This window comes from Vicia villosa, unplaced genomic scaffold (genome assembly GCF_029867415.1).
Source record: "Vicia villosa cultivar HV-30 ecotype Madison, WI unplaced genomic scaffold, Vvil1.0 ctg.000864F_1_1, whole genome shotgun sequence".
NCBI classification, from domain to species: Eukaryota; Viridiplantae; Streptophyta; class Magnoliopsida; order Fabales; family Fabaceae; genus Vicia; species Vicia villosa.
Genome location: NW_026705391.1, coordinates 32,908 through 57,612, shown reverse-complemented (window position 1 = coordinate 57,612; position 24,705 = coordinate 32,908). Strand labels below are relative to the sequence as shown.

Here is a 24,705-nt window from a genome sequence, read left to right as displayed (position 1 = left end):
ATGCAAGAGGAAGATCACTCTTCTCGCTTGGTTTATCTTCTACTTTTTCTTTAGGTGTTTGATCCACTTCCTCTTTATTATTCTCGGGTAAGAGGGATTCTTTATCTTTCTCAAGCTTGGCATCCGGATCATTAAGAAAACTCTCAGTTGAGACACCTGCACCATTAAGAACACTACCTTTTCCGACAACTTTCGGACAAGACTCATCAAAAGAGACATGTACGGACTCTTCAACAATATGTAACCTTTTGTTGTATACTCTATAAGCTTTACTACATTGAGCGTATCCTAGAAAGATACCCTCATCCGCTTTTGCATCAAACTTGCCAAGATTTTCCTTTCCATTGTTTAGAACAAAGCACTTACATCCAAATACATGAAGGTGAGAAATATTCGGTTTTCTCCCTTTCAAGAGTTCATATGGTGTTTTGTTTAGAATAGGACGTATCAGGATCCTATTCAGAACATAACAAGCCGTATTAATGGCATCGGCCCAAAAATATTTTGGAAGCCCATGTTCATTAATCATAGTTCTCCCAAGTTCTTCCAACACACGATTTTTACGTTCCACAACTCCATTTTGTTGGGGAGTTCGTGGTGCGGAGAAATTATGATTAATGCCATGATTGCCACAAAACTCTTCAAAGAGATGGTTTTCAAACTCACCTCCATGATCACTTCGGATGGATACTATGTTATTGTTTAATTTATTTTGAATTAACTTGGCAAATTTCTCAAATGCGGAGAAGGTGTCACTTTTATTTGCTAAGAAAATTGTCCAACAATATCTAGAAAAATCATCAACTATGACATACCCATAATAGTTTCCACCTAGACTTTTTATTCTAGATGGTCCAAAGAGGTCCATATGGAGAAGTTCAAGAGGTCCTCGTTTGCTTCCCCATTTGGCACGCATCACATAAGTGATCTTTGGAAAACTTTATTTTAGGTAGGCCGGACATTAAGTCTTTTGAGACGATTTTATTAAGCAAATCAAAGTTGACGTGAGCTAAACGTCTATGCCAAAGCCATGAGTCTTCACTCATAGTTGCTAGACATTTTGCATCAATTAAGGATACATCATTTAGATCAAGCATGTATACATTACTTACCCTCAGGCCTTTGAACACATCATCTTTCTTGTCATCATTTCGAATTATGCAACTTTCTTTAGAAAATGATACTGAGTATCCTTTGTCGCATAATTGACTGATGCTAATAAGATTGTGTTTAAGGCCCTCAACTAGAAGGACATCAGAGATAGTAGTAGAAGAGGGATTACCTACACTACCTTTACCGAGTATTGCTCCCTTGTTGTTATCACCATAGGTTACAAATCCTTTCTTCTTAGCCACAAAGTCATAGAATAAAGATAAGTCACCCGTCATATGTCTTGAGCATCCGCTATCTAGAAACCATCTTCTCTCGAATGGCTCAAGACATTCCACCTACAAATTTAAACAAGGGAAATAGGTACCCAATTTTCATTGGGTCCTTGTGTGTGAGTGAAACAACAGTTGCTCTTAGGAGTCCATTTGAAAATGCCTTTGGGAACCAAGAATCTCCTAAAGCGACATTTTTTAATGGTATGCCCCCTTTTGCAACAGTATAGACATCTTGAGTTTGAGTAGTCATCACATTTACTAGATTGATCCTTTATCACATAAGTGTATCGTTGATACGGATTTATCATACTATTTTTGAAATGTGATCGATCAATAGCATATGTGATTTTTGGTTGTGAGGCCTTGTCTAATTTGGCTTTGATAGTTTTAACTTCTTTTTTCCAAATGTGACAAGTTTCACATCCTCCCCACTTAAACCAAGGACTCTTGTCAACAACACTTGTGTCTTTGATACTTTTGATCATAGATTCCTTGAGAGTTTCTAATTCCTTTTTGGAATCGGAAAATTTCTTCTCAAGGTATTTGAAAATTCTTTTATTTGAAGCTAAGCGTTGAAATGCTTCCTTAGCTTCATAATGCAAGGTATCAAAGGCATGCTTTAATTCAAAATAAGACATAGCATCAACATTATTATATTTATCATGACTTACAATCTTTTTCTTCTTTTGATGTGCCATGAGACATAGGTTGACGGTTTCCTCTTCATCGCTTGAGCTTTCTTTGCTAGATGAGTCACTATCACTTTCCCAAGCGATGTAAGCTCTTCTTCCTTTTGGTTGCTTCTTTTGAGGTTTACTCTTTGTCTAATATTTCTTTAGCGAAGGGCAATCCGGTTTGTAGTGACCGGGTTTTCCACAGTTGTAACAAGATCCTCTAGGTTTAGTCGTCTTGTACTCATCTTGCTTGTTAGACTTTGATTGGCGTCTATAATTAACTAGATTGTTCTCTGAATGCTTAATTTCATTCTTTCAAAGATATTTGTTGTATCTTCTTACGAATAATCCCATATCTTCATCCGGACTATCATCTTCATCACTAGACTCACTATCACATGTATCTTTGGTGGATGACTTAGAACTTGAGGCCTTTAGAGCAATAGACTTCTTTTCCGTGTCCTTTGACTTTTCTTTTCTTTCTTTTCGTGCTTGTTTAGGTTCATAAGGTCTTGCTCATGTTCTTCAAGCTTTCTGAATAGAGCTGTGAGATCCAATGTAGTAAGATCATTGGCTTCTTTGATTGCCGTGACCTTCGGTTGCCATTCCCTACTAAGACATCTCAAAACTTTGTTAGTAGCTACGGCATTGGGAGTAATATGTCCCAAAGTGTGTAATCGATTGATAATGTGAGAGAATCTCTTTTGCATATCCGCAATGGTTTCACCTTGCTTCATATGAAAGAGATCAAACTCTTGTGTTAAGGTATTGATTCTAGCTAGCTTAACATCATTAGTTCCTTCATGGGCGACTTGTAATGCATCCCACATTGCCTTAGCCGACTGGAAATGCGACACACGAAAGTACTCATCGACCCCTAAGGAATCTATAATCATGTTTCTAGCTTTCCAATCATACCCGTAATTCTTTTCATCTTTTTCATCCTATTGTGCTTGAGGTTTAGGTCCTATAATGCCAGCATCGTTGGTTATGGTGATAGCCATAGGACCATTGATGATGACATCCCATATTTTTCTATCAACGGAGTTGATATGAATGCACATACAGTCTTTCCAATAACTATAGTTTTCTCCAGTGAAAACAGGTGCTTTAGTATACGCCCCTTTTTGACCGTTCTCCATTTTCTAAAAAGTTATATCAAGCACTAGAATGAACTGGAGCTCGTGATACCACTTGTTAGACGATAGGAATGGTCTAGAGGGGGTGAATAGACCACCTTTTTCCGACTTAAGAAGATTTTAGTTTTTGAAATGTGACTTCCCTGAATCACTTAATCGTCTAAGAGCGATTATGTTATCGGGGACCGGATATGTGCACTAAACCGAACGGATGAAAATGTCAAGTTATGAATTACGGTTTTAACGAATGTCTCGATTGTATCAGTTGCACACTATATGGTATATTACTCACAATGAACGTTTTCACTAAAATTTGAACAAAAATTTGATTGAGTAATTTTATCGAACACTTGGTGATCGATATTTTAGCTAACCTTAGTTTTTGTTCAACAATGGTAATAAACGAAAACAAATGGAAATACGATAAAGTAAAAGCGATAAGGAACACGATATTTGTTTAGGCAGTTCCTCTATCGTCCTCGCAGGAGTACGTCTGGCCCTAATTTCAAATGAAATTAGGAAAGTTTTATTAGATTGCAAAATGTTTAACAAGGACAGAAAGTACCAATCACCAACTACACACATGCAGTAAAATTGAATACAATTCGACCCTCCCCTTGATTCAAGTTGAATCAAGTCAATGTCTAAGATCTTCACGATCAAGACCCTGATCGTTCCTTTCTCAATCCTCCGGTTGTAGCAAGTTTGTTGAGCGGATCTTCAATCCCTCAATCCCTTATGCACGGCTGAATTGATTACCAAAGTGAATCAATCGTCAAAAACCTTCGAACAAAATCTTTGATGAAGAAGGAAAAACCCTAAGGTTTTATACAAGAAACACCCTCAACACTCTTCACTCGAACAAGATGAATGTCTACCGTCGAATCTCGAACAAGACAAATATCTATCGTCGAACCTTATCAACACACGTTCCTTACTTCGATCGAGAAAGATGATTATGTGTGATTCTCGATTAATAAGCGAAAGGTTGAAGATGAGAAGAAGTTGAGTCTATCTTTCACGTTTCTTGTTGTTTTGCTTGAGAATGATCACTTGAGTATTTATAACACCCACAATGTATAAGCCAACTTGAAAACAGCAAAAAACAAGGTTTATTAGCGACAGGTCGACCTGCTCTCTGCATAGGTCGACCTATTGAGTGTATAGCACCTGTAGATCACTTGAGTATGTATAACACCCACAATGTATAAGCCAACTCAATGCGTTGACGCATTTTGCTTTTTCATTTGAATTTCAAAGAGTGGATACGTCGACCTGAAGAGTCAGCGTGCGCATACCCGAGATAACACAAAGTTCCATGCGTCGACCTATTCATGTGATGCGTCGACGCATTCAGCCTTTACACAGAATTTTTCAGAAGCAGCTTGCAGTAGGTCGACCTGTTGTGTCTCTGAGTCGACCTATTAGTGTCTTGTAGCCAAAAATACTTGTCTTGGTTGCATTTGCTCGGTTTTTAAGTTTCCACTTAAGTTGTGGTTAATTCACAATGATTTGACATCATGAAAACCCATGAAAACTGCACCTTGCTCTCACAAAACCAACAAACCAAGATGCGCGCCCATGGTACTCACTCCGGAGGTTGTTACGCTGGAATATACACCCTGGCTTCTTTTCAGAATTGGGCCAGACATTGCTGTTTAAACCCCACTATTCCAGATTGTACCCCACGCCCTGGACTCATCTTCTCATTGGGCTTGATTGTTGGGCTTCACCAATCCTTCCAGACTACACCCCAGGTTCTTTAACTCTTTTATTTTTATTTTTATTTTTGTATTTCTTTTTGAGTTTGTTTTTTTTTAACTAAAATGCAATTAAAATTAATTCACTAATAGACCACTAATTTAGAAATTAGGATTAACATAATTAACTTTAATTTTATTTTAATCAATTTAATTAGTTAGGTTAGTTATTTTAGTTAAATAACTTAATTGGTTAACCTATAATTAGGATTAATTAGCTTTTTTATTATTTGAATAGTTAACAACTAGTAAACTTAAGATAAATAAGTAGAATTAGGATTAATAATTGAATTAACTTAGGTTTTCAATCAATCTCCTTTAACCCTGATTTTTCCAACTTTGATTTTCTCGCTACTCTCTTCTCATCTCAAAATCCATTGAATGTCGCATGTATGAATATTTGCTATTTAATTTTCGTCATTATTTAAATTATGCTTTTATTTAATTATGCTATTTATTTAATAATTTAATTTTCGTCTTTTCAATTCTATAAGGTGTATAGGTCGCTCATTCAATTTTGATGTAATAGTAATTAGGACTTTTTACTTTCTGCATTTTACTTTCCGCACCCATAAACTGTTTTAAATTTTTGTGTACTATTAACTGTGTGGTTAGTAAAATAGGGAGTGATAACTAATAATTGAACGTAGCTCATAAACTGCAAAGATGAATATTTGAACTGAACTCACGTGATTGGTGCACACACACACCTTTAGGGTGACTCCTTCTGCTGCCTTTCGATCAAATAGTCGAGTCCCTTCGAGCGTAAGGACTCCTTAGCCTGTTGCCTTCGATAAAATCATCATAGTCCCTCGAAATAAAAGATCATAGTCCCTTCGAGTTGCCTCCGAATAAAATGATCTCGTCCCTCGATGTTGCCTCGATAAATGATGATAGTCCCTTCGAATGCTAAGGTATCCTTACTGTTGCCTAAAATGACTATTATATCCTTCCCTTAGACTACCTGCCCTCTGTATGGTATGGACAGTCTTGTGGAGAACGATGACTCCGATGACCCTTAAACATCCAATTGAAAGACTTCCTGCCCTCTCATGGTATGGATAGACCCTTTCGCCTGAAAGACTTAAAGAACATGAAAGACAATCCTAGGGTAGGTGTTCTTAAATGCTTGCTCACATTCAATTCAAAATCCAAAATGCTTTTCACACCTCCTTTTCAAAATGATTTCCAAAAGGCTACGCTTATTTACAAGTTAAAGTCCTTATTCAAATCTTTTCTAAACACACTACATTTCTTTTCAAATAACTCAAACAAACAAGTGAGCTAAGCAATTAAGAGTCCATGGATAACCATAGATACAAAGGGTGCTTATACCTTCCCTTAGTATAACCTACCCCCCGAACTCAAAATCTTTCAAAGGTCTTCCCTGTTCTTTTTCCCTTTCCAATTGGATAAAATAAAAGTCGGTGGCGACTATTGCTATCCGCAACATTTCTAAAAGTCAGTTCTCCCGCCGTATTACACGTCCACAACAGAATCCGCAGGAAACTCGAGGAAGATGATGAATAGTGCTAGTTGAATATTTGACTTCCGTCGTGGCGTGTGCAAGGGATCCCATTCGCTGGTCAACGAGGGATGATTCTCTCTCTTGCCTTGATTCGTTCTTCCCTCCAACAATGGGGCCCAGTTGACTCACGTTTGACTTCCCTCCACTAATTATGTTTTTCTTATTTATTTAGTGTGATCCATTATTTAATCAGCAAATGCAGATGGCTTGGTTGGTAAAGCGTTCCATATAATAAGCGCGAGGGTCTGGGTTCGAACCCTCCCTTCAACGCTTTATTTTTTATAACTTGTGTGTTATAGTTTACTCATAGATCCAACGCAGCGCTCTCACGTGCACCTACGATACACCCCCAGTTTCTTCCCTTGGATCTCCTGTACGCTCGGATCTGAAGGTCGGGAAGCGCAGCTCTACCATGGACCATCAGGAGGAGCATCACACAGAATTCCAGGCGCTGGTATTTTAATTTTTTTCTTTTTTTCTTTTCTTTTCCTTTCTTCTTTAACAATTGTTTTTATTTGGTTTCTTTTACATTTTTTTTTAATTTTCAAACAATCTAATTAGTTAGTTTAATTAAGCTTATTTAGGTTAATTAAGTTTTAATAAATAATAAGGATAAGCAATTAATTTAATCAAGTTTAATTAGTTAGATAATTGATTTAAATTAGGATTTATTTTTTTAAATAATTAGACAATAATTTATAAATTAGCTAATTTAGGATTAATTGTTTATTAATTAGTAATTAGGTCAAAAGTAGTTTTTCAAAACTTAATTTTTATTTTCAACCCTGATTTTTCCAACACGATTCTCTTCTCACCTCATACTCAATGATTGGCGCGTGTTTTTTTATTTGATTCAATTATTGCTATTTAATTTCCGTCATTATTTAAATTGTGTCTTATTTAATTATGTTATTTATTTAATTATTTAATTTAATTTCTGTCATTTAAATTCTAGAAGGTGTATAGGTCGCTCATTTAATTTTTATGTAATAGTAATTAGGACTTTATACTTTTCGCATTTTACTTTCCGCACCCATAAAGTGTTTTAACTTTCTGTATACTATTAACTGCATGGTTAGTAAATAGGGAGTGCAAGATAATTAATTGAACGTAGCTCACTAATTTACTGGATAATGTAATTGAACTTAACCACCTGATTGTGCCACACACACAACTTTAGGGTAACCTCTTTTGTTGCCTGTGGCCTTTCAATATTAAAATAGTCAAGTCCCTCGAATTTGAGGATACCTAAAGCAAATGTTACTCTCACTTCATCATCATAAGATCACAGTCCCTTCGAAGTCGCCTACGATAAAAAGTGATCTTGTCCCTCGATGTTGCCTCGTTAAATGATTATTTGTCCCAATTGCTAAGGTATCCTCGCTGGTTGCCTAAAGAATAATGACTATTCTATCCTTCGCTAAAGACTACCTGCCTCTATATGGTAGGGACAGTTTTATGGCAAACGATAATCTTCGATGACCCTTCAATATCCAATGAAAGGACTTCCTACCCTCTTATGGTATGGATAGCCCTTTCACCCTTAAAAGCTAAAAGAACATTTTTTCTAACTTAGGGTAGGTGCTCCTGATTGCTTACTCTTTTTAAATTCAAAACTTTTTTTCCCACTCATTTTCAAATACTTTCAAAAACAAGGCTACGCTTATTTACAAGCTAAAGTCCTTAACAAAGTTTTTTACTATTCACACACGACACTTCAAACTTTTTGAAAACAAAGTGAGCTAAGCAATTAAGAGTTCATGGATAACCATGTATACAAAGGGTGCTTACACCTTCCCTTTGTATAACCTGTCCCCGAACTCAAAATCTTTTTAAAAGGTCTTTTTCTGTTCTTTTAGCCTTTCTAAATTGGATAAAATAAAAGTCGGTGGCGACTCTTGCTATCCACAACATTTAAAAAAGTCAATTCTCCCACTGTATTACAGTTCCTATTTCACGTTCTTCAGTTCTCTCCTTCAATTCTCTCCTTCAGCTTCTCTTCTTTTCACGTTCTAACTTTTTTTTTCTTATTTTCCCTTTGTTTTATGAAACATAAGATAAATTAGTAATGGGCTCAGTCACTTAGCACCCTCACATTACTAACACCACCATTTGACTCAATGACTAACATTTTATAATTTCCCAATAATTCCAATAAAATACTAATTCCAAATAATTAATTTAAAACTTAATTAAATTAATAAATAAGAATTTTCGGGGTGTTACACACTACACTCTATTTGTGAAAATATCAGACTCGTAACAACAAAATGAGATATATAAACTCTCTAAAGCGATGCAACTTTTGAGGATGCAGTGAGAACAAAATAAGATATCTAAATACTCTAACTGACGCAGCCTCTAAGTATGCGGTTCATATTGATAATATTTTATAAAATAACAAATCATTTGAAATTTGTCTTTTAAGTTCAAAGAAATTCAACAAGGATACACCAAAACAACCATATACTTACTTTTAACATTAAACAACATGTTAATATACAATTCGTGAAATACATATTAAAAAATAATCAAAGTAACATCAAACCAAAGGAGTTTAGATAAAAGGTAAAAATTATGTGAGAAAAAGCACGAACAATGCATATTTTTTATCTTATAATTCATGGAGAACAGGTTTCTAAAATAGCTTTTATAAAATATTAATTTAAAATAAAATCAAAATCACTTATGTTTATAACGAAAGGCTCGTAGCATCCAATAAAAATCAATTATCATACAAAATATTCATTACATAAGACAAAAAAGCATAAAATTAAAATAAAATAAATGATTTTTCTTACTTCATGACCATTATTATTATAAACTATAAATTTGACCATTAATCAATTATTTCATACCAACAAAATCACTTCAATTAACGTCTGAATTTGCAATTTCAAAAATAATAATAATAGATTTTTTCTTGTTTGAATTATAAAATATGAATTTAATTTGGATAGTAGAATTCGAAAGAGTATTACTTAAGCACGGAAAATTAAGGAGAGAAAAAGAATTATGAAAAGTGACAAAAGAAACTCAAACAAGTTAATTTGAATTAGTTCCATTTACAACAACTTAAAAGTATTATGCAGTCGAGAAGAGAAAACTAAGTGAAAGATTGTAATTATAGTGGACTTGCATACATTGCTCTTTGAATTAAATTAAATGAGCTACCCAATAAAACACTTCAAAATGTAAGAATTTGCATACTCTCTTAAATGACCTTCCTAATAAAACATTTCAAAATGTATGAATTTTTAATTTTAATATGATTTTTCTTAATTATATCTTTTAGTTAATATTATTTATAGCATTTTTAATTTAAACTTGATAGAAGATAATTGTATATTCCCACCCAGCCTACTAAAACTAAGCAATGGAGCATCCATCAGATTTTGTTATGTTAAAACTTCAATAATGATCACCAATAGAGACATTAAACACAACTATGACAGACACACAGATCTCTGCAATGTTTTTTCTCTTTTGTGCGACACATCTCAGATAAATTTCCAAGACATTTTCTTGCTTAGTAAAACTCAACACCATAGCCACAATTCAATAACATTAGTCATATCCTACAAAGCACTGATTTTACATGTGTATAAAAAAATGTCATTTACATTAAATGAAAGCACCTATAATCCTAATGAAGATTGAATTCTCACTTAACTATGTACAGGTTGTACTAAAAGCCTAGGGGAGAAAAGAGAACAGAACTTATCACTGCATGTATGGGGACAAAATTTTACCTCATAATTTAGAGAAATTATCCAGCACTGAACTTGTGTGAAATCCTTTACAAAGGAAGTAATATTCTAAAAATGATTTGTAATTCATTCCTATTCCTTTTGGAAGAAAGAGAGCACAAGATCTGTGTGTACAGAGAAGAGTTGTGTATCCACGAAAAGCTGTTTAGACAGAGCAACAAAGGAGAAACAATCAGCATTAACAACGATGAGGATAATACACATGATACCAAATATAGGTTTTGAAATTAGGTTAAACTCTTTGGAAATCACTTAAAACCAGAAAGTATATAAGAATAAAATTTGTTTGCATAATTAACAAAGGGTTGATTTAAGGTTCGCAAATCATACCTTCATGAAAGACTGCTCGCGATAAGGGAATGAGTCGATGAAACTTTCCCTCAAAAGCAAGGATACCTGAATAACAAGCCACACCATACTTCAATATACTTTCTAAAATATTTTATTTCCAGTACATGTAAATGTTATAAATGATGATGTTCTTATACCTTACCATTACAATTTACAACCCATAAATTTACTTAAACTTGTTTAATTATTAATTTAATTGTATGTATTTTTTCTTATTGAAATTAATATGATCTTATATCTCCCACCATACTTCAAATTATCTGCCCAGTTTTTGTCATATTGTGGATCTTGAAAGTGACGTCCATAGAGAACTATATTGAATTTGGGTTTTAGAACTAATTTCCCTCTCAAGAGTAGAGACAATAATTTAAGTGGAAAATTATAATATTGGTCAATACTCCCTTCGTTTCTTTTTAAGTGTCGTTTTAGAATAATTTTTTTGTTTCTTTTTAAGTGTCATTTTATAGTTTAATGTTATAATTTGTCAATTATACCCCTACTTTCTTAATAACTACACTTCACATTTTCCATAAAATTAATGAGAGTATGATTGAGTTTATTTGGAAAGAGAAAATAAATGAGGGTATAATAGAAAAAATAACTCCAACATTCCACTATCTTAGTTGAAGAGTTTTATGCTAAAACGACACTTAAAAAGAAACGGAGGGAGTAATATTTAACATGGTGACAAAAATACAGACCTTATCATCATTCGATTGTACATTGGTTATTGTATGTGAACGGATGTTATAGCAAAGGGAATCCAAATAAGATCTTAACACGGATAAGAATCCCTTGGCAGCTTCTACCTGTTGGACAAAAAAACAAAAAATATGAGAATATAAACAATATGTTGAGAAGATCGTTAACAAACTTTATAATAAACTAGATGAAATTTTAAAATAAAGTTGAACTTATTAATCAAACAGATAACTAGCCTTTCAAAATGGTTGTTATTCAAGATACCAAACAGGAGAGTGACGGCAATAATGAGGAAATAAGAGAATATGGTATAATGAAGAGATGAATCATGAGAGCACACCTGCATTTCCGTGCATTCATACACTGGCCTTCTCCTACCCAAGTAACTTTCTCCTACAAGAGTTGCATGATAAGGACGTAAAGAAGACATTAGCTCTTTCTGTCTTGGCAGTTGAGGTAGTGACGGTGACTTCACCTATTTAAAAACAAAAGTATAAGAAACCATGTGTATCTCTCTGTAATTTAGAAAGTAAAGAGGTATAAAAACGGAGTTCAAATATAGCAATATTGAAAACAATTAAATTCAAGAGCAAAGCCCCAATTTTTTATAGGGAAAAACTAGAGTATGCACTCACAATTCCAAAAAAAAATACTTTTTTTATTAGTTTGGCTTTTGTTTGCCAAAAGAATCAGAGGTGTATTCAGATTAACAATTTCATTTGAAATGTTTCTAATGTAGAGTTCAATAAATAAATACTATATAGTTGGGGAAGAGGAATCACTTGATTTTATTGGCATTGGAAAAATGCAGAAAAATTACAAACCTGGTTTCTGTTGGCATCAACCAGAATAACATTGGTTAACTTTGACTGAACTTCATTTGTCTTGTGCCTAACACCAACCTATGAAATTAATTTTTTAACAAAGACAGATGTCATAAATGATACTATCAATGGAAAAGGGCAAATTAACAACAGTTGAACCAAATTTTCAACAACAATAACAGACCTAATTTTAAGCTCCAATTTATGAAACATAATAATAAATGGATTTTACAAGCTACAAAGCAATATATTTGATATCATTATCTAAGTAGCAATTACCTGTGTACAAAGAGCATGCATTCAGCAACTCAACATGGATTAAAGTAGAAATAAATAATAAATAATAGTTTCATGAGTTAAAGCAGATATCGTTCTTTAAGAATGAACAGAATACTCACTATGTAAGGGACAGGAGCGTCCAGAAAATCAAGCATGTCATTTGGTAAAACCTGGAAAGTATGTTCTCATCAAATACTATGAAGTGGAGAAGAGATGTTTAAAATATGAAAATTAATATTTACTTTAAATGTAAAGGGAGAGAAATCATACCGGCATTAGCAGGCTTTGCCATTGATAGGGTCGGATTAATGGAATAACTGATAGAATCGACGCAGATAGGATTCCCTGATCATGAAGAAAAAAAGTTCCATCAAGAACTTCAATGAAAATATCAACAATTCAAATGGGATAAGTTAAGATTGGGTTTCAAAAGTAGTATGATCTCCACAATTCATTGTGAGAGTGGCTAACTAAAGGTTAAACACTTTCCAAGATCTTAAAATAATTAACATGACTAGTACACTAAAAATTCAAGTACTATTGTCCCTAACAGTGGCATTTTAATAAGCTAATAATAATGAATCTGAAGAACTAAACCATAAACATGTGTATAAAAAGTGGCACTGACACATTTGCATCAGTATGCAAGTTGAAGAGTTAGGTCCATCATCCAACACAAGATCATTACTAACATAATTTGAGGAACACGTACCAAATTAGAACAGACAACTACAATCTGCTTCTCCAATAGAGCTCCAGCAAAGAATGTTAACACCTGCAAACCAACATCATCTAGCTGTAAGACTAGTCGACAATTATTATGAAACAGTTATGCTCAGATCGCTACATTTCAGCTCTAGTGGCCAACTACTTCAACATACAGCCTTAAACGTGATTAAATCAATAACTAATATCACCTCTTTTAAATCATGAAACAATTGTTATATACATTTTAATCTGATAGGAAGTAATATATTTTCCGGCGTGGGACTCTTAATATACACACTCACACTCAGCACTATTGGCCCTCATGCGTGAATATAAATGGTGGGTGGTCCAATAGCAGAAACTTGATCGCAGGTGTCCCAACAGATCTTTGAACAAGTCTTTGATACCATCTTAGAATTGTGGTTGGGTCTAACTCAACTTACAAAACCAGCTTATGAGGTGAGAATTGTCTCCACTTATACCATATATTCGGGCCATATATTTTCCGATGTACGACTCTTAATAGTATGTTTTGTTTGTCTCTCTTATAGTTGTTTGGGTTATGGCGTTTGTTTGTGTTCTTCGAGATTCCAACAATGTTAGGTAGATTGTTTTGATCACAGTTTTTTGGCTCGTAATAGACCCTACTTTTCCTCTACACTTGGCATGACGGAACGTGATACCTCATCTTAGGTTGCTACTGCTTTTACCCAGCTCGCCACTGTCTCCTTTACTTGCATCTGCTCTCATTTGATGATTGTGGCTCAGAAACAGCTCAACCCTCCTTTGTTGTGCAGCACTGTTAGCTTTTATGGATCTTCCAGTGAAGGTGTAACATAGGCCCTCTTTACTTCTGCTATAGCTCATGCCTGTGCATTTCTGTGTACTTGAGTTTCTATGCTGCTGTTGTGTTAGCGCTTTTATTTTTTAATAAAGTCAGCGTTGTTTGTGTATTTCGGGGCATGGAAATTGGCCTGGCCAAGCTTTGCTTAAACGAGTCATGCCTACTAAAAAAAGCGAAGGTGTAGGCTTGGTCTATTACCTGACATAGATTTTATTTTAAGCCAGAGCTTGGCCATTTTTAAGCCTGACTTGACCTACACAAATCTGTTTAAAAGCCTATTTTGTGTTGAGACTTCAAAAAATCATCCGACCTGCTTCTTAAAAGGTTAACAGAAAAATCTATAATAGAAAAATATCCGACCTGCATTACATTTAATAATTTTCCCAAGAAATATTTCATATCATTATTATATATAGGCCTAGTAGGTCTGGGCCTGTTTGGATAAACAGCTTTCAAATTAAGCGCTTATGAATAAGCTTGCATAAACTATTTTTATAACAAAAGACTGAATGAATTTAAAAAAGTTTAAGAAAAGTTTCATAATCTGTTTTGATAAGGACTACCAAAGAGTGTCATAAAACATATGTCAGTAGATTAGCGTTAATAAGCCAGTCCAAACAGACCCTAAGTCTGGCTTGTTTAAATAAATAGGTTTTTTAAAGAGTTTGAACATGACTTTTTTATTAAACGGGCCAGGCCAAGCCGAAACTTGAGTAGACCAGGCCATAAGCCCCTTTCAGGCGACCTGACCCATTTCCACCCCTACACGTCGTAGGTCCCACTTTTGGTAGTTTCTTAACCGCTGTTTAATTGTTTTTTAGGCTGTTTGGACTCCTTTGGCTCTCAGTTGTTCATAGGCATCGTCTTTGCCTCTACTCATTCACACACCCTTGTTGTGCATTAAATTTTGAGTGTTTCTTGTCAAGGTTCCCTATATTATTTTTTGCCTCAATCTCTGTTACATTGTGATTCGGTTTGCTTGTTGTTCATGAAAGTTGTGGTTTTGAGAATGATTGTGTATTTGTATTTGCTTATTTTTGCATTTCAAAAGCCATATTTACAACAAACATAGTTTAAGGAAGTGTGTTAGAATATATGAAATATCTTATATTGATATTAAGATATAGTTATTTAGTTTATCACATATGATTGGTTTTCCTATTACTTATTTCTCTCCTTTCTTTATGTTAAACCAACAAGTTCAACCGGTGTTACCATGAATAAGGATTTTCATAAAGGGTAAAGGAAAATGGATTTCATAAAAACATTGGCAGAAACAGAACTCACATGTTCAAGTCTCAAGGTACCACATAAGCACGCTACAGCCCATATAGATAATGCTGTTGCCTCCTCTGCAACCAGAAGACAATTTTGTGCCTGAAAAGAACAGACCAAAAACGAAGTACTTGTTTACCATGACCATCAAACATGACAACCCAAAAGACGAAAAGTAAAATAGAAGTAATTTAGCCCAACCAAAATTTTATTCCAGCATACCTCGGCTAATCCCAGACCCGTACTACAGGATTTCAAACCAATAAGTGAACCAGACAGATAAAGAGCGTTCTCATCTGGCCTGTGATATTCCAAGGAATGAAGGTGCTCCAAAGGATGAAAGATAAGTGTCGATCCCCTTGTAGGACAACTAAAACGATAATACTCACTTATAATTTGTAAGGGTCCACAATTATTAGCCTGTGAATTGGTAAAATAATATCAGCAATAATAACACCGTTAATGTATTATTAGTACAAAACAACAGACAATAATAGCAAAATTAGGTGTATTTACAATTACAAACCTTGGCCCATTCAAGAATTTCATGTAGGTCATTTAAATCTTCTTGTCCCGAGACTGAAGCATCTTCTGTCTCAGTATCATCAGCATCACTCCTAAAATTTCTATCTTCACAAGGTGAACCTTGAAAACTGCATAAATCAGATCATGTGTTTGAAATGCATTATAAGAAATGGATGATAAATAACTCCCAACATTTCTATGTTTACATGGTGAAATTTGGAAGCTGCATAAAGCAGAGACTATGGGCCTGTTTGAATTAGCTTATCTAACTTACTCACATAAATTCGGTGAGACTGATAGGGAGAATTTATGAAAACAGCTTATTATATTTTTCATAAGCTAAAAGCTTATTTTCATAAGTTTTCCAAGATATATTATGAAAACAGCTTATAACATATACAAAAACAACTTAACATTATTTCATCATTTGCTATATGATAGAATTTCCGCCTTCATTGCAGCCTTCATTATGTTCGGTTTGAAGGGGTGAATTTAGTCCAACATTGCTTAGAGACATGGCTTGTATTGTGCTTATAAGTGGGGGCAATCCTCACCCTACAAATCGGTTTTGTAGAGATGAGTTATGCCGATCCCAAATTCTGAGACTATAAAAATAGCTTATGTAAACTTATTCGTAAGCGCTTATATATTGGTAAGCACTTGTCGTATAAGCTGAAAATAAGTTGTTTACCCAAACAGGGCCTAAATGTTTTAAATGAACCACTTAGAAGAAAGGGATAATTGCAACGCAACAGAATTTGTTTGGATAGTAAAGATTGTTCATTATAGAGAGAGATATTAAGAAAAAGAATAAGAGATGTAGAAAACGCAACCATCCCAAGAAAAGAGAAACTACAGCTAAGCTGATATAAATCAGAGACTCCATTTATCTCTATATTAAACCACATCAAGTCTCTAAATTAAACCACATCAAGTGGCAGGTATGAGATACACCAGAGCATAAGCAACAATGAAAGACTATGTGCCTCCCACTAACATAAAACAAAATCCATTCACATATTTGCTGTCAAATGAAGTCAAGCAATAAGCAACAGACAATTATTTAAACCTATATAGAAAGCTCATTAAACAACATACAGAACAGATTAATGTATAAAACTGTTTCTTATTTTTAGTCATTTCAGATGTGATTGAAAAAGTAAAAAACTCATAAGATAGGTGATGGCACCGTATGCACCATTATTTCATGTGGAGGTCAATAAGATATACTGGCAAGATGCACTAGACAATCACAATGTCATGTACCTGCAGGAAGATTCGGAGCTTTCGTACTGGCTATACCGAAGGAGGGGCAAAATAGCATTTGGTAAACGCCTATCTTCTGACTGTTTGTTTGTTGCCAAGGCATTGCCATACGTATTACTATCTTCAGCAATTGTAAGGCCAGACATTTCTTTGACAATTTCTCCATCAGTTTCAGGATGAATAGGTACAATATTATCATCATCTGCTCCCTCCTTAAGTGTATGCATCTCCTCATTTACCATTTGTTTCTCTTGATGATTACTATCATCCTCGGAGTTTTTGGGTTGGGAATTATTTAGGTTTGATTGAGAAATTCTTGGATTCTCATCAAGTTTGTCTTCGGTAAGCCTATCATTCACCACAAGACGCTCTGAATTTCCTTCCAAGTTTTCTCCCTCATAACTACCTTCAGGAAATTCATTAAAATATTCAACGCTTCTTGTCAAGCGCTCCAGCCTTTCTTGCATGAAGATGCTACAGAGATATCAACATACTAAGATAAGTGAGTGAATGCCATAGCAAACACTGATAAATGTTTAAAAAACCACACAAAATACATGCATATATAGATTTCAAAAAGAACTTAAGGTTAATCCCGTAAAACTGAACCAAATCAGACGTGTTCACTAAACAGTTTTTCAGCTTTGGAGCATGCATGACAATGTGATTGATATTGCAAATATTTATACAATAGGTGACAATGAGATTGCAAACATTTTCAACAAATTACCCCTCATTGTGGGAGGGAACTCAGCATTATTATAAAATACCTACCTGTTCAATACACCAAAATGCAACTCAAAAAATGGGAGCCTTGAGAGAATGCAGTAACATCTTTGTGTGGTTAATATATGGCGTCTCAAAGAAGAGTTGGATGCCGCCTGCTTCTCCGGAACCATAGAAAGCAATCCAGAGGGTTTATGCACTAGCTCTTCAACTAAGACACAACACCCATAAAGTGTTGAATTATCAGCACCCTATGACGAAACAATACAAAATATTGTCAGTACAGGATTGAGTTCAACATGAAAAATAAAAACTAAATAAAGGACGCTTAAGAAACAGTCTTTAAAAGTTTGAAAAAGGATCAATTGAACATAAAATGAGTAACTTATGAGCCACTCTGAACATTGTTAAACAATTACCAGATTAAAAATCCTAAGTAGATTTTTATACCAACAGCCTCTTTTCATATAATTTCTAAAATAGTATTGTTATGAATAATTTAAAAGATCCATTGGAGAGGAAAAATATTGAAAATGCCAATGAATAGTATTTTCCCATTATCTCTAATATAGTCCCACATCATGTTATGAAAAAAGTTTCCTGTGATCCAATCCTCGTCCTTAAAATGTATTTGTTTAGGACAGAACAAAAGCCCAGAGTTATATAGTCAGTCATCAAAGCACTTGAAAAAAAACAACCAAAGGTAGAAAAAGTAAAGGTGAAAAAAAAAAAAGTAAGGATTAAATCTCTTCAGTTACCTGTAACCTAAACACAAATGACAGATCCCTTTGTTTAAAATGTTCCTGAAAAAAACAATATACAAACATGACAATTGGTACTGCTATCAGTGTTTTAAAACTTATGATATGCCTAAATAAATTAGCATTAATATACTTACAAATATATGAAACTATAATTAAAAAAATCTCACATAATATCTGACAAAAACAAGTGATAACAAGACAGTTGCAGGCGGCTTGCAGCAACACAATCAGTTACAATTTACAAAACATTTAGCAGGACAGACTTTAGTAAAAGACGCATAACTGGCTCAGCAACCAGATTCTGAAATGTTTTTCATAGATACGGACAACCACTAAAAGAATAATAACTATTAATACAGTGTCTTTAATTTAAAAAAAAAAATAATAATAAGTTTGAAATCTTCAAATTTTGAAGAACTGAACATCAAGCAAGAGTAAAATGCCCTTGGTACAGAGTAAGCTTACAAATCTATCATGCTAATATACAATGAAGTTGAAGATGCATGACTTGTTAACTAATTAAAATAGCAATCCAACAATGACCAAGAAAATAATATGCATATTGCGTAAGCTTTACAGAAGCATAATATTACGTAAATACCTGCCCGAAATGAATTTCATTTAATTCACTCATGGAAGGGGTTTTCTCAACAGCATTAACCTAAAATCACATCCAGGATAAAAGAAAATTTTAAGTAAAGCTTTACAGAAGTTATTCACGTTAAAATACATAAATCTGAAGGCAAGCAGGTATATATATTCCAATAGATGACACACAGATCAATGAAATAATTTTAAATACTATAAAACATGAATGATGATCACGGTGATGATTTAGGGTACATGTACTGTTATTATACTAATAGACAGTCGGTACCAAGCTATATTCTTTGCTTTCAAAATAATGACAGCAATAAACCCAAACTCCATTAAAAACTAAAGAAAATACAACAGAAGATAGACATGCATACACCATAAAATTTGAAAGCTTTCATGGTCTAGAGGTAATTTGCCAGAACTTTTTTTTGCTGAAATAATTTCCCAATGCTAGATGTAACCCGGGTTGATCTTACTCTTATGAATGTAGGGTGTACAAATGGTGATGATAGTAATAATGATAGATAGGAATATTATTAGACATAAATGTTCATCTAGCTTAGACCTAACCTCAAGACCTCCAGGGAAACAGAAAGAAAGGAGATCTTTTTCTTTAAGAGGTAGCTGCTTTTCTGGAGGATAAACAAATAAGACCTGCAAAAAATTTCATGATATTGATACATAGTAAGCATAAACATATAAAAACTACAAGCACAAGACAGACACAATAAGAATGAACACTACAGTACTAATGATAATTCAATATCTGTATCCAATGATCAAAACCTGAGGTTCAACATTAGGCTCCACGCGGGATTGATTTTGATAACCAAGTGCACTTCTCAATTTACCAGAGCCTTCAGACCTCCTCACCAAATATTGCCTTTGCAGCGCCTGAATGTCAGAATTAGGATGAAGTCCAACAACCACCATACTTTCAAACAACTTCGTTGGCTCCTTCCAAGACTTATGATCCTAAGAAAACAAAAACCAGAGAGTGTATAAGAGTTTGGAACTACCTATGAACCCCTTAGTTTATGAGTTTGTGTGTGGAGTCAAAAAGAAAAGGTGTAAAGACAAAAACAAAACTAACGATAGCATGTGGCTAGTAGAAACACATACATATACTATGTTTAAAAGTTGAAATTTCAAATAAGGAACCCATGCTAGGGGCCAAAACAAGGAAAAACAACAAAAAGAGGTATCCAAAAAGATCCTACAATAACAACCAGTCTGTGTTGTCCAAGGCAGATGGTGGTCCATGGCAGAGAGCCAAAACCCCGCCATACAGGACGCTTTGGGGTGCCATTATAGCGGATTATGGCTGAAAAACCCACAATATCGCCCGATATTTACCATTGTGGTGAGTCCAAAAACCACCATGTATATCAGCCATAGCACCGCAATTGCGGATATTTGATAACACTGCAACCAGCTTAAGTCCTTTATACTAGTTTATTATACCCAAAAGGGTAGAAAATGAACATTCAATCAGAAGACATTACATTGTACTGCAAATGAAAGTTGGCAGCCCATTGCCTCTTCTGACTCGTCAAGATTTCCGGATTATAATTCGCATATTTAACTTCAGGAGGGCGAGAAAAGCCTTTTATCATCTTCGTAACTTGATACTGCAGCCTTTGAAGTTGACTACCACCCTGTTCATTTTTCGACGAATAAATAACAGAAGGCCGTGGAGTATTCATAGCAGCAGAAACAGCTTTAGCCACATCTTCCGTTGTCTGCATAAAAAACGAAGCACCCCAACCCGACTCTTCCTCCTTTGCAACCCCAGACATCTGTTCCTTCCTAAAAAAGACAAACACAAAACAATTTCTCTTGGAATCAACTTCAATTCAAAAGAAAACAAAAGTATGACAAGTAGTAAAGCTACAACAAATCCCAAATCTCAAATCCAATCTGAATAACTTACAGGGCAATACAAAAAAAAAAAACTAAATGAATGAAAGTAAAAGCATAATGATTTATTCCAAAAAAACAAAAGCATAGTGACAGCTATGTACTGGTAGTATACCAACAACAACAACAAGTGATCAAAAAATACAAGTCACTCTCAAGAATTAATACTATTTCATAAGCTTAGAAAATGGAATCTAGCATATATTGGGTCCCACAATCATATCCTTTCATCTCTCTCAAAGCTTCTACATAAAACTTGTCTTCAACAAACAAAATTTACAATAAAAAAATCAAATTTAAAAAAAAACACTTTTTGATCCTAATAACATATACTATCCAAAATCATACACATAGATTCCTCAAAGCTACTACCTTCAGTTTCATATTCTGCTAAGAAAGTGAAAAAACCCTGATGCATAAAATTGAACTAACAACAAAAAACAGGAAGAAAAATAAAATTAAAAAACATTTAATTGAATTAAAACACCTCAAAACCTGAAGAAAAAAATCAAAAATAAAAACATGAAGAGATAAAAGATGGAAGAAAAAGCACGTTTTCCAAATTAAGGTTAGAGATGAAAAGGAAAAAATGAATTGAAGAGCTGAAACTGGAAATTGAAAATTGAAAAAGGAAAAAGGAAAAGCGAGATTGAAATTAACCTTGAAATAGGGGAATAATGGAAAAGCAGAGAGAATCTGAGAGAAAACGAGGATGAATGAAATGAAAAAGTAATATGAATGGGAATGGGGAAAGAAGAAAGAAGAAAAAAGGGTTCTTGTTGGTTGGAGGGAGAGAAGAGAAGTAGAAAAAGCGATTGTACAATAATTAATTAATTGGAGGAAAAAAAAGCGATTATTAAAAAAGTCAAATATAAGTTATGATGGCATGGCATTGGAAAAGGTCATAGAGAAGAATTAGGGTAAATAAATTGAAGGAAGAAGTAGAAAAAAGGTGAGATTTTACCAGAAAAAGATGAAGAAGCCTCGTGCGTGTCGAAACGGTGCGTATTGAGCTTGTTTGTTGGGGATTCGTGTTTTGTTTGGGTTAATAGATTTGGATGCTGCCGACTATGCCTCTTCTCTCTCGTTTTCACACTTTTGTTCAACGTGTTTTTCTTTTGTTTTTTGTTTTTTTTTTTTTGTTTTTTTTTTTTCATTTTTGTTAAGTTTGAGTTAGAGTCCGTTAATCTATTTAATAATTCAATAAATTGTATAATCTAACTGTTAAATATTTTATTTTGTTTAATTAAAAGTATTGATTGGATGGTTAATCTTTAGACTCATATGGAATATGTGGAATTGTTCTTCAAGTTGGTGGCACTTTGGAGTGTGTTTAGTGTGGATTGATCGGTTTAAAAATATATATGGTTTGGTTTAAGTATCTTATGCTATGCTAACAATAGTAAACATATAAAAAATTAAAAACATAGAGAAAGAGAAAGGATTACACCAGAATGAACAAAATGAACAAAATTGGAGAATAAGGATTACACCAGAATATAAATATTATATGTTATTAAAGTATCAAACTATTCTTACAAAATTATAATAAATATAATTACATCTCCCCTCTAACTTAAGATGCATTAGTAGGAAGCATTGAGAGTTTGTCAATCAAAAAACGAAAATGTTTAATGGAATGCATCTTCGTAAACAAATCAGCAACTTGTAAAGCGGAAGAGACAAATGGTAAAGTAATTATCCCATGCCGAAGATGATGACAAGTGAAGTGATAATCAATCTCAATGTGTTTCGTACGTTCATGAAAGACCGAGTTGTGGGCAATTTGAATGGCACGCTTGTTATCAGAATACATAGGAGTTAATTCAGAAAGAATGACACTCATATCAGAAAGTAACCAACGCAACCAAATTATTTCAGTAGTGGTGGATGCCATAGCACGATACTCAGCTTCTGTAGAAGAACGAGAGACAATATCTTGTTTCTGTGGGGTCATCAGCCCAATCAGCATCAGAATAAGCATGTAGTTCCAATGAGGCCGATGAGGGAAAAAGAAGGCTTTGAAATTGGATTCCCTGAAGATAACGACATATGTGAAGAACGGCTGCCCAATGCTCTGTAGTAAGAGAGATAAAAAATTGCCTAACAACGTGAACGGCATAAGCAATATCTAGTCTAGTAATTGTAAGGTACACCAGGCTGCCAACCAAAGTACGATATAAGGTGGGATCTGGTAGAGGAACACCATCAGATGGAGCATACTTCACATTTAACTCGAGAGGACTATCTGTTACTATAGTATCAGAAAGGCGAGTTTATTCAAGAATGTTGACAATATACTTGGATTGAGAGAGAATATAGCCTCTAGGAGAGTAAGCAACTTCAATGCCCAAGAAGTACTGAAGAGTGCCTGAGTCTTTCATCTCAAACTCTTTGGCTAACTGTAATTTCAAATCATTAATTACATCCATATCATCACCTGTAATAATCATATCATCAATATATAATGAGAGTAGAATATGACCATGATAAGTGGTTTTGACAAACAAAGCTGGATCATGATCACTATAACGAAAGCCAATAAATGTAATCATAGTGGTAAACTTCTCAAACCAAGCTCGTGGAGCTTGTTTCAGACCATATAATGTCTTCTTCAACTTACACACTTCCCCTTGATTATGAGAAACACCTTGTGGGGTTACCATATAAACTTCCTCTGGAAGATCACCATTAAGAAATGCATTTTTAACATCCATTTGAGAAATATGCCACTGAAGAACAGATGCAACTGCAATAAGAGTGTGAATAGTAGTCATCTTACCAACAAACGCAAAAGTTTCTGTAGCAACCTGCCCTAAAAATTAAGCTTTTAGAGTCGCCACCTATTCTACCAGGGCGAATAGGAAACCCTACGCAGTTAAGAGATCGGGGTAAGATTATTATAATCAGGTCGAGGGAAGATGTTAGACACCCTCAACCCTTTCCCAAGATTTGAATTGAGAGGCGGAGGTTTATGGCTAAAATTATTAAGTTAATAGCTAAAGAAATGAAAAGGGCAAAAATAAGATTTTGGGGAAGGGGACTCGCCTTGTTGCCAAGTGCCTACGTATCTCCTTAGGGAGAATCAGAGTCAACGTAGTTTGGGACAGGGTTGTACGCCTTAGATTTAGTATGGAGGTTGTTTGAAGGTATTTTGAGTTACCTTATCGAAGTTTTGAAATGCGAAGTTTGCAAGGTATTTTGAATTACCTTATCGTAGTTTTTGAAAATCGCAGTATTGAAGAGATGAATTTTGAGCGTTTTAAGTGGCGTACAACCCTGGTTTAATATGTTACCGTTAGTTGCGATGATCAATAGGTTTGATCACCATAGTTAACGGATTGAATAAAGGATTGCTAACCATTCTAATCGATAGATTCGATTATCACGGATAGCAAATGAATGTGTTTTAAATAATTTAAATTATTTATCGTTATCCCTCGTAATCAATAGGTTTGATTATTACACGATAATGAGTTGAGTATGATAATCATCGTAACCAATAGATTTGGTTAAAACCATTTAGCAAAATAAATGTATTTTATTATTTTATTTCTCACCAATGTGACTATTAGATATAATCGGATCGAAGAGAAAATTGATTAAGGGTCAATTAAACAAGAATTAATATTCTTGCCAAATGGCCAGTGGGATTGGGCAAACCCTAA

At 34.3% G+C, this 24,705-nt stretch overlaps 1 protein-coding gene across 3 annotated transcripts; it reads right to left on the bottom strand.

Moving 5' to 3' along the window:
- Positions 1 to 10,025: 10,025 nt before the first annotated feature.
- LOC131631817 (uncharacterized) lies at positions 10,026 to 22,155 on the bottom strand. 3 transcript variants are annotated; one of them, XM_058902590.1, is made up of 19 exons: positions 22,002 to 22,155; positions 20,623 to 20,926; positions 19,904 to 20,092; positions 19,688 to 19,771; positions 19,122 to 19,181; positions 18,515 to 18,559; positions 17,805 to 18,007; positions 17,031 to 17,504; positions 15,766 to 15,892; positions 15,462 to 15,659; positions 15,252 to 15,341; positions 13,125 to 13,187; positions 12,683 to 12,757; positions 12,532 to 12,582; positions 12,134 to 12,211; positions 11,650 to 11,784; positions 11,309 to 11,416; positions 10,587 to 10,652; positions 10,026 to 10,397 (listed from the first exon to the last, which is right to left on the bottom strand). In XM_058902590.1, the coding sequence occupies exons 2-19, from the start codon at positions 20,914 to 20,916 to the stop codon at positions 10,329 to 10,331; spliced, it is 2,409 nt and encodes an 802-aa protein (XP_058758573.1). In that variant the 5' UTR covers positions 20,917 to 20,926; positions 22,002 to 22,155; the 3' UTR covers positions 10,026 to 10,328. The 3 variants fall into 3 exon arrangements, with proteins under 3 accessions (XP_058758573.1, XP_058758572.1, XP_058758574.1); XM_058902589.1 differs by lacking the exon at positions 22,002 to 22,155 and adding an exon at positions 21,698 to 21,886; XM_058902591.1 differs by lacking the exon at positions 22,002 to 22,155 and adding an exon at positions 21,051 to 21,358.
- Positions 22,156 to 24,705: the final 2,550 nt, after the last annotated feature.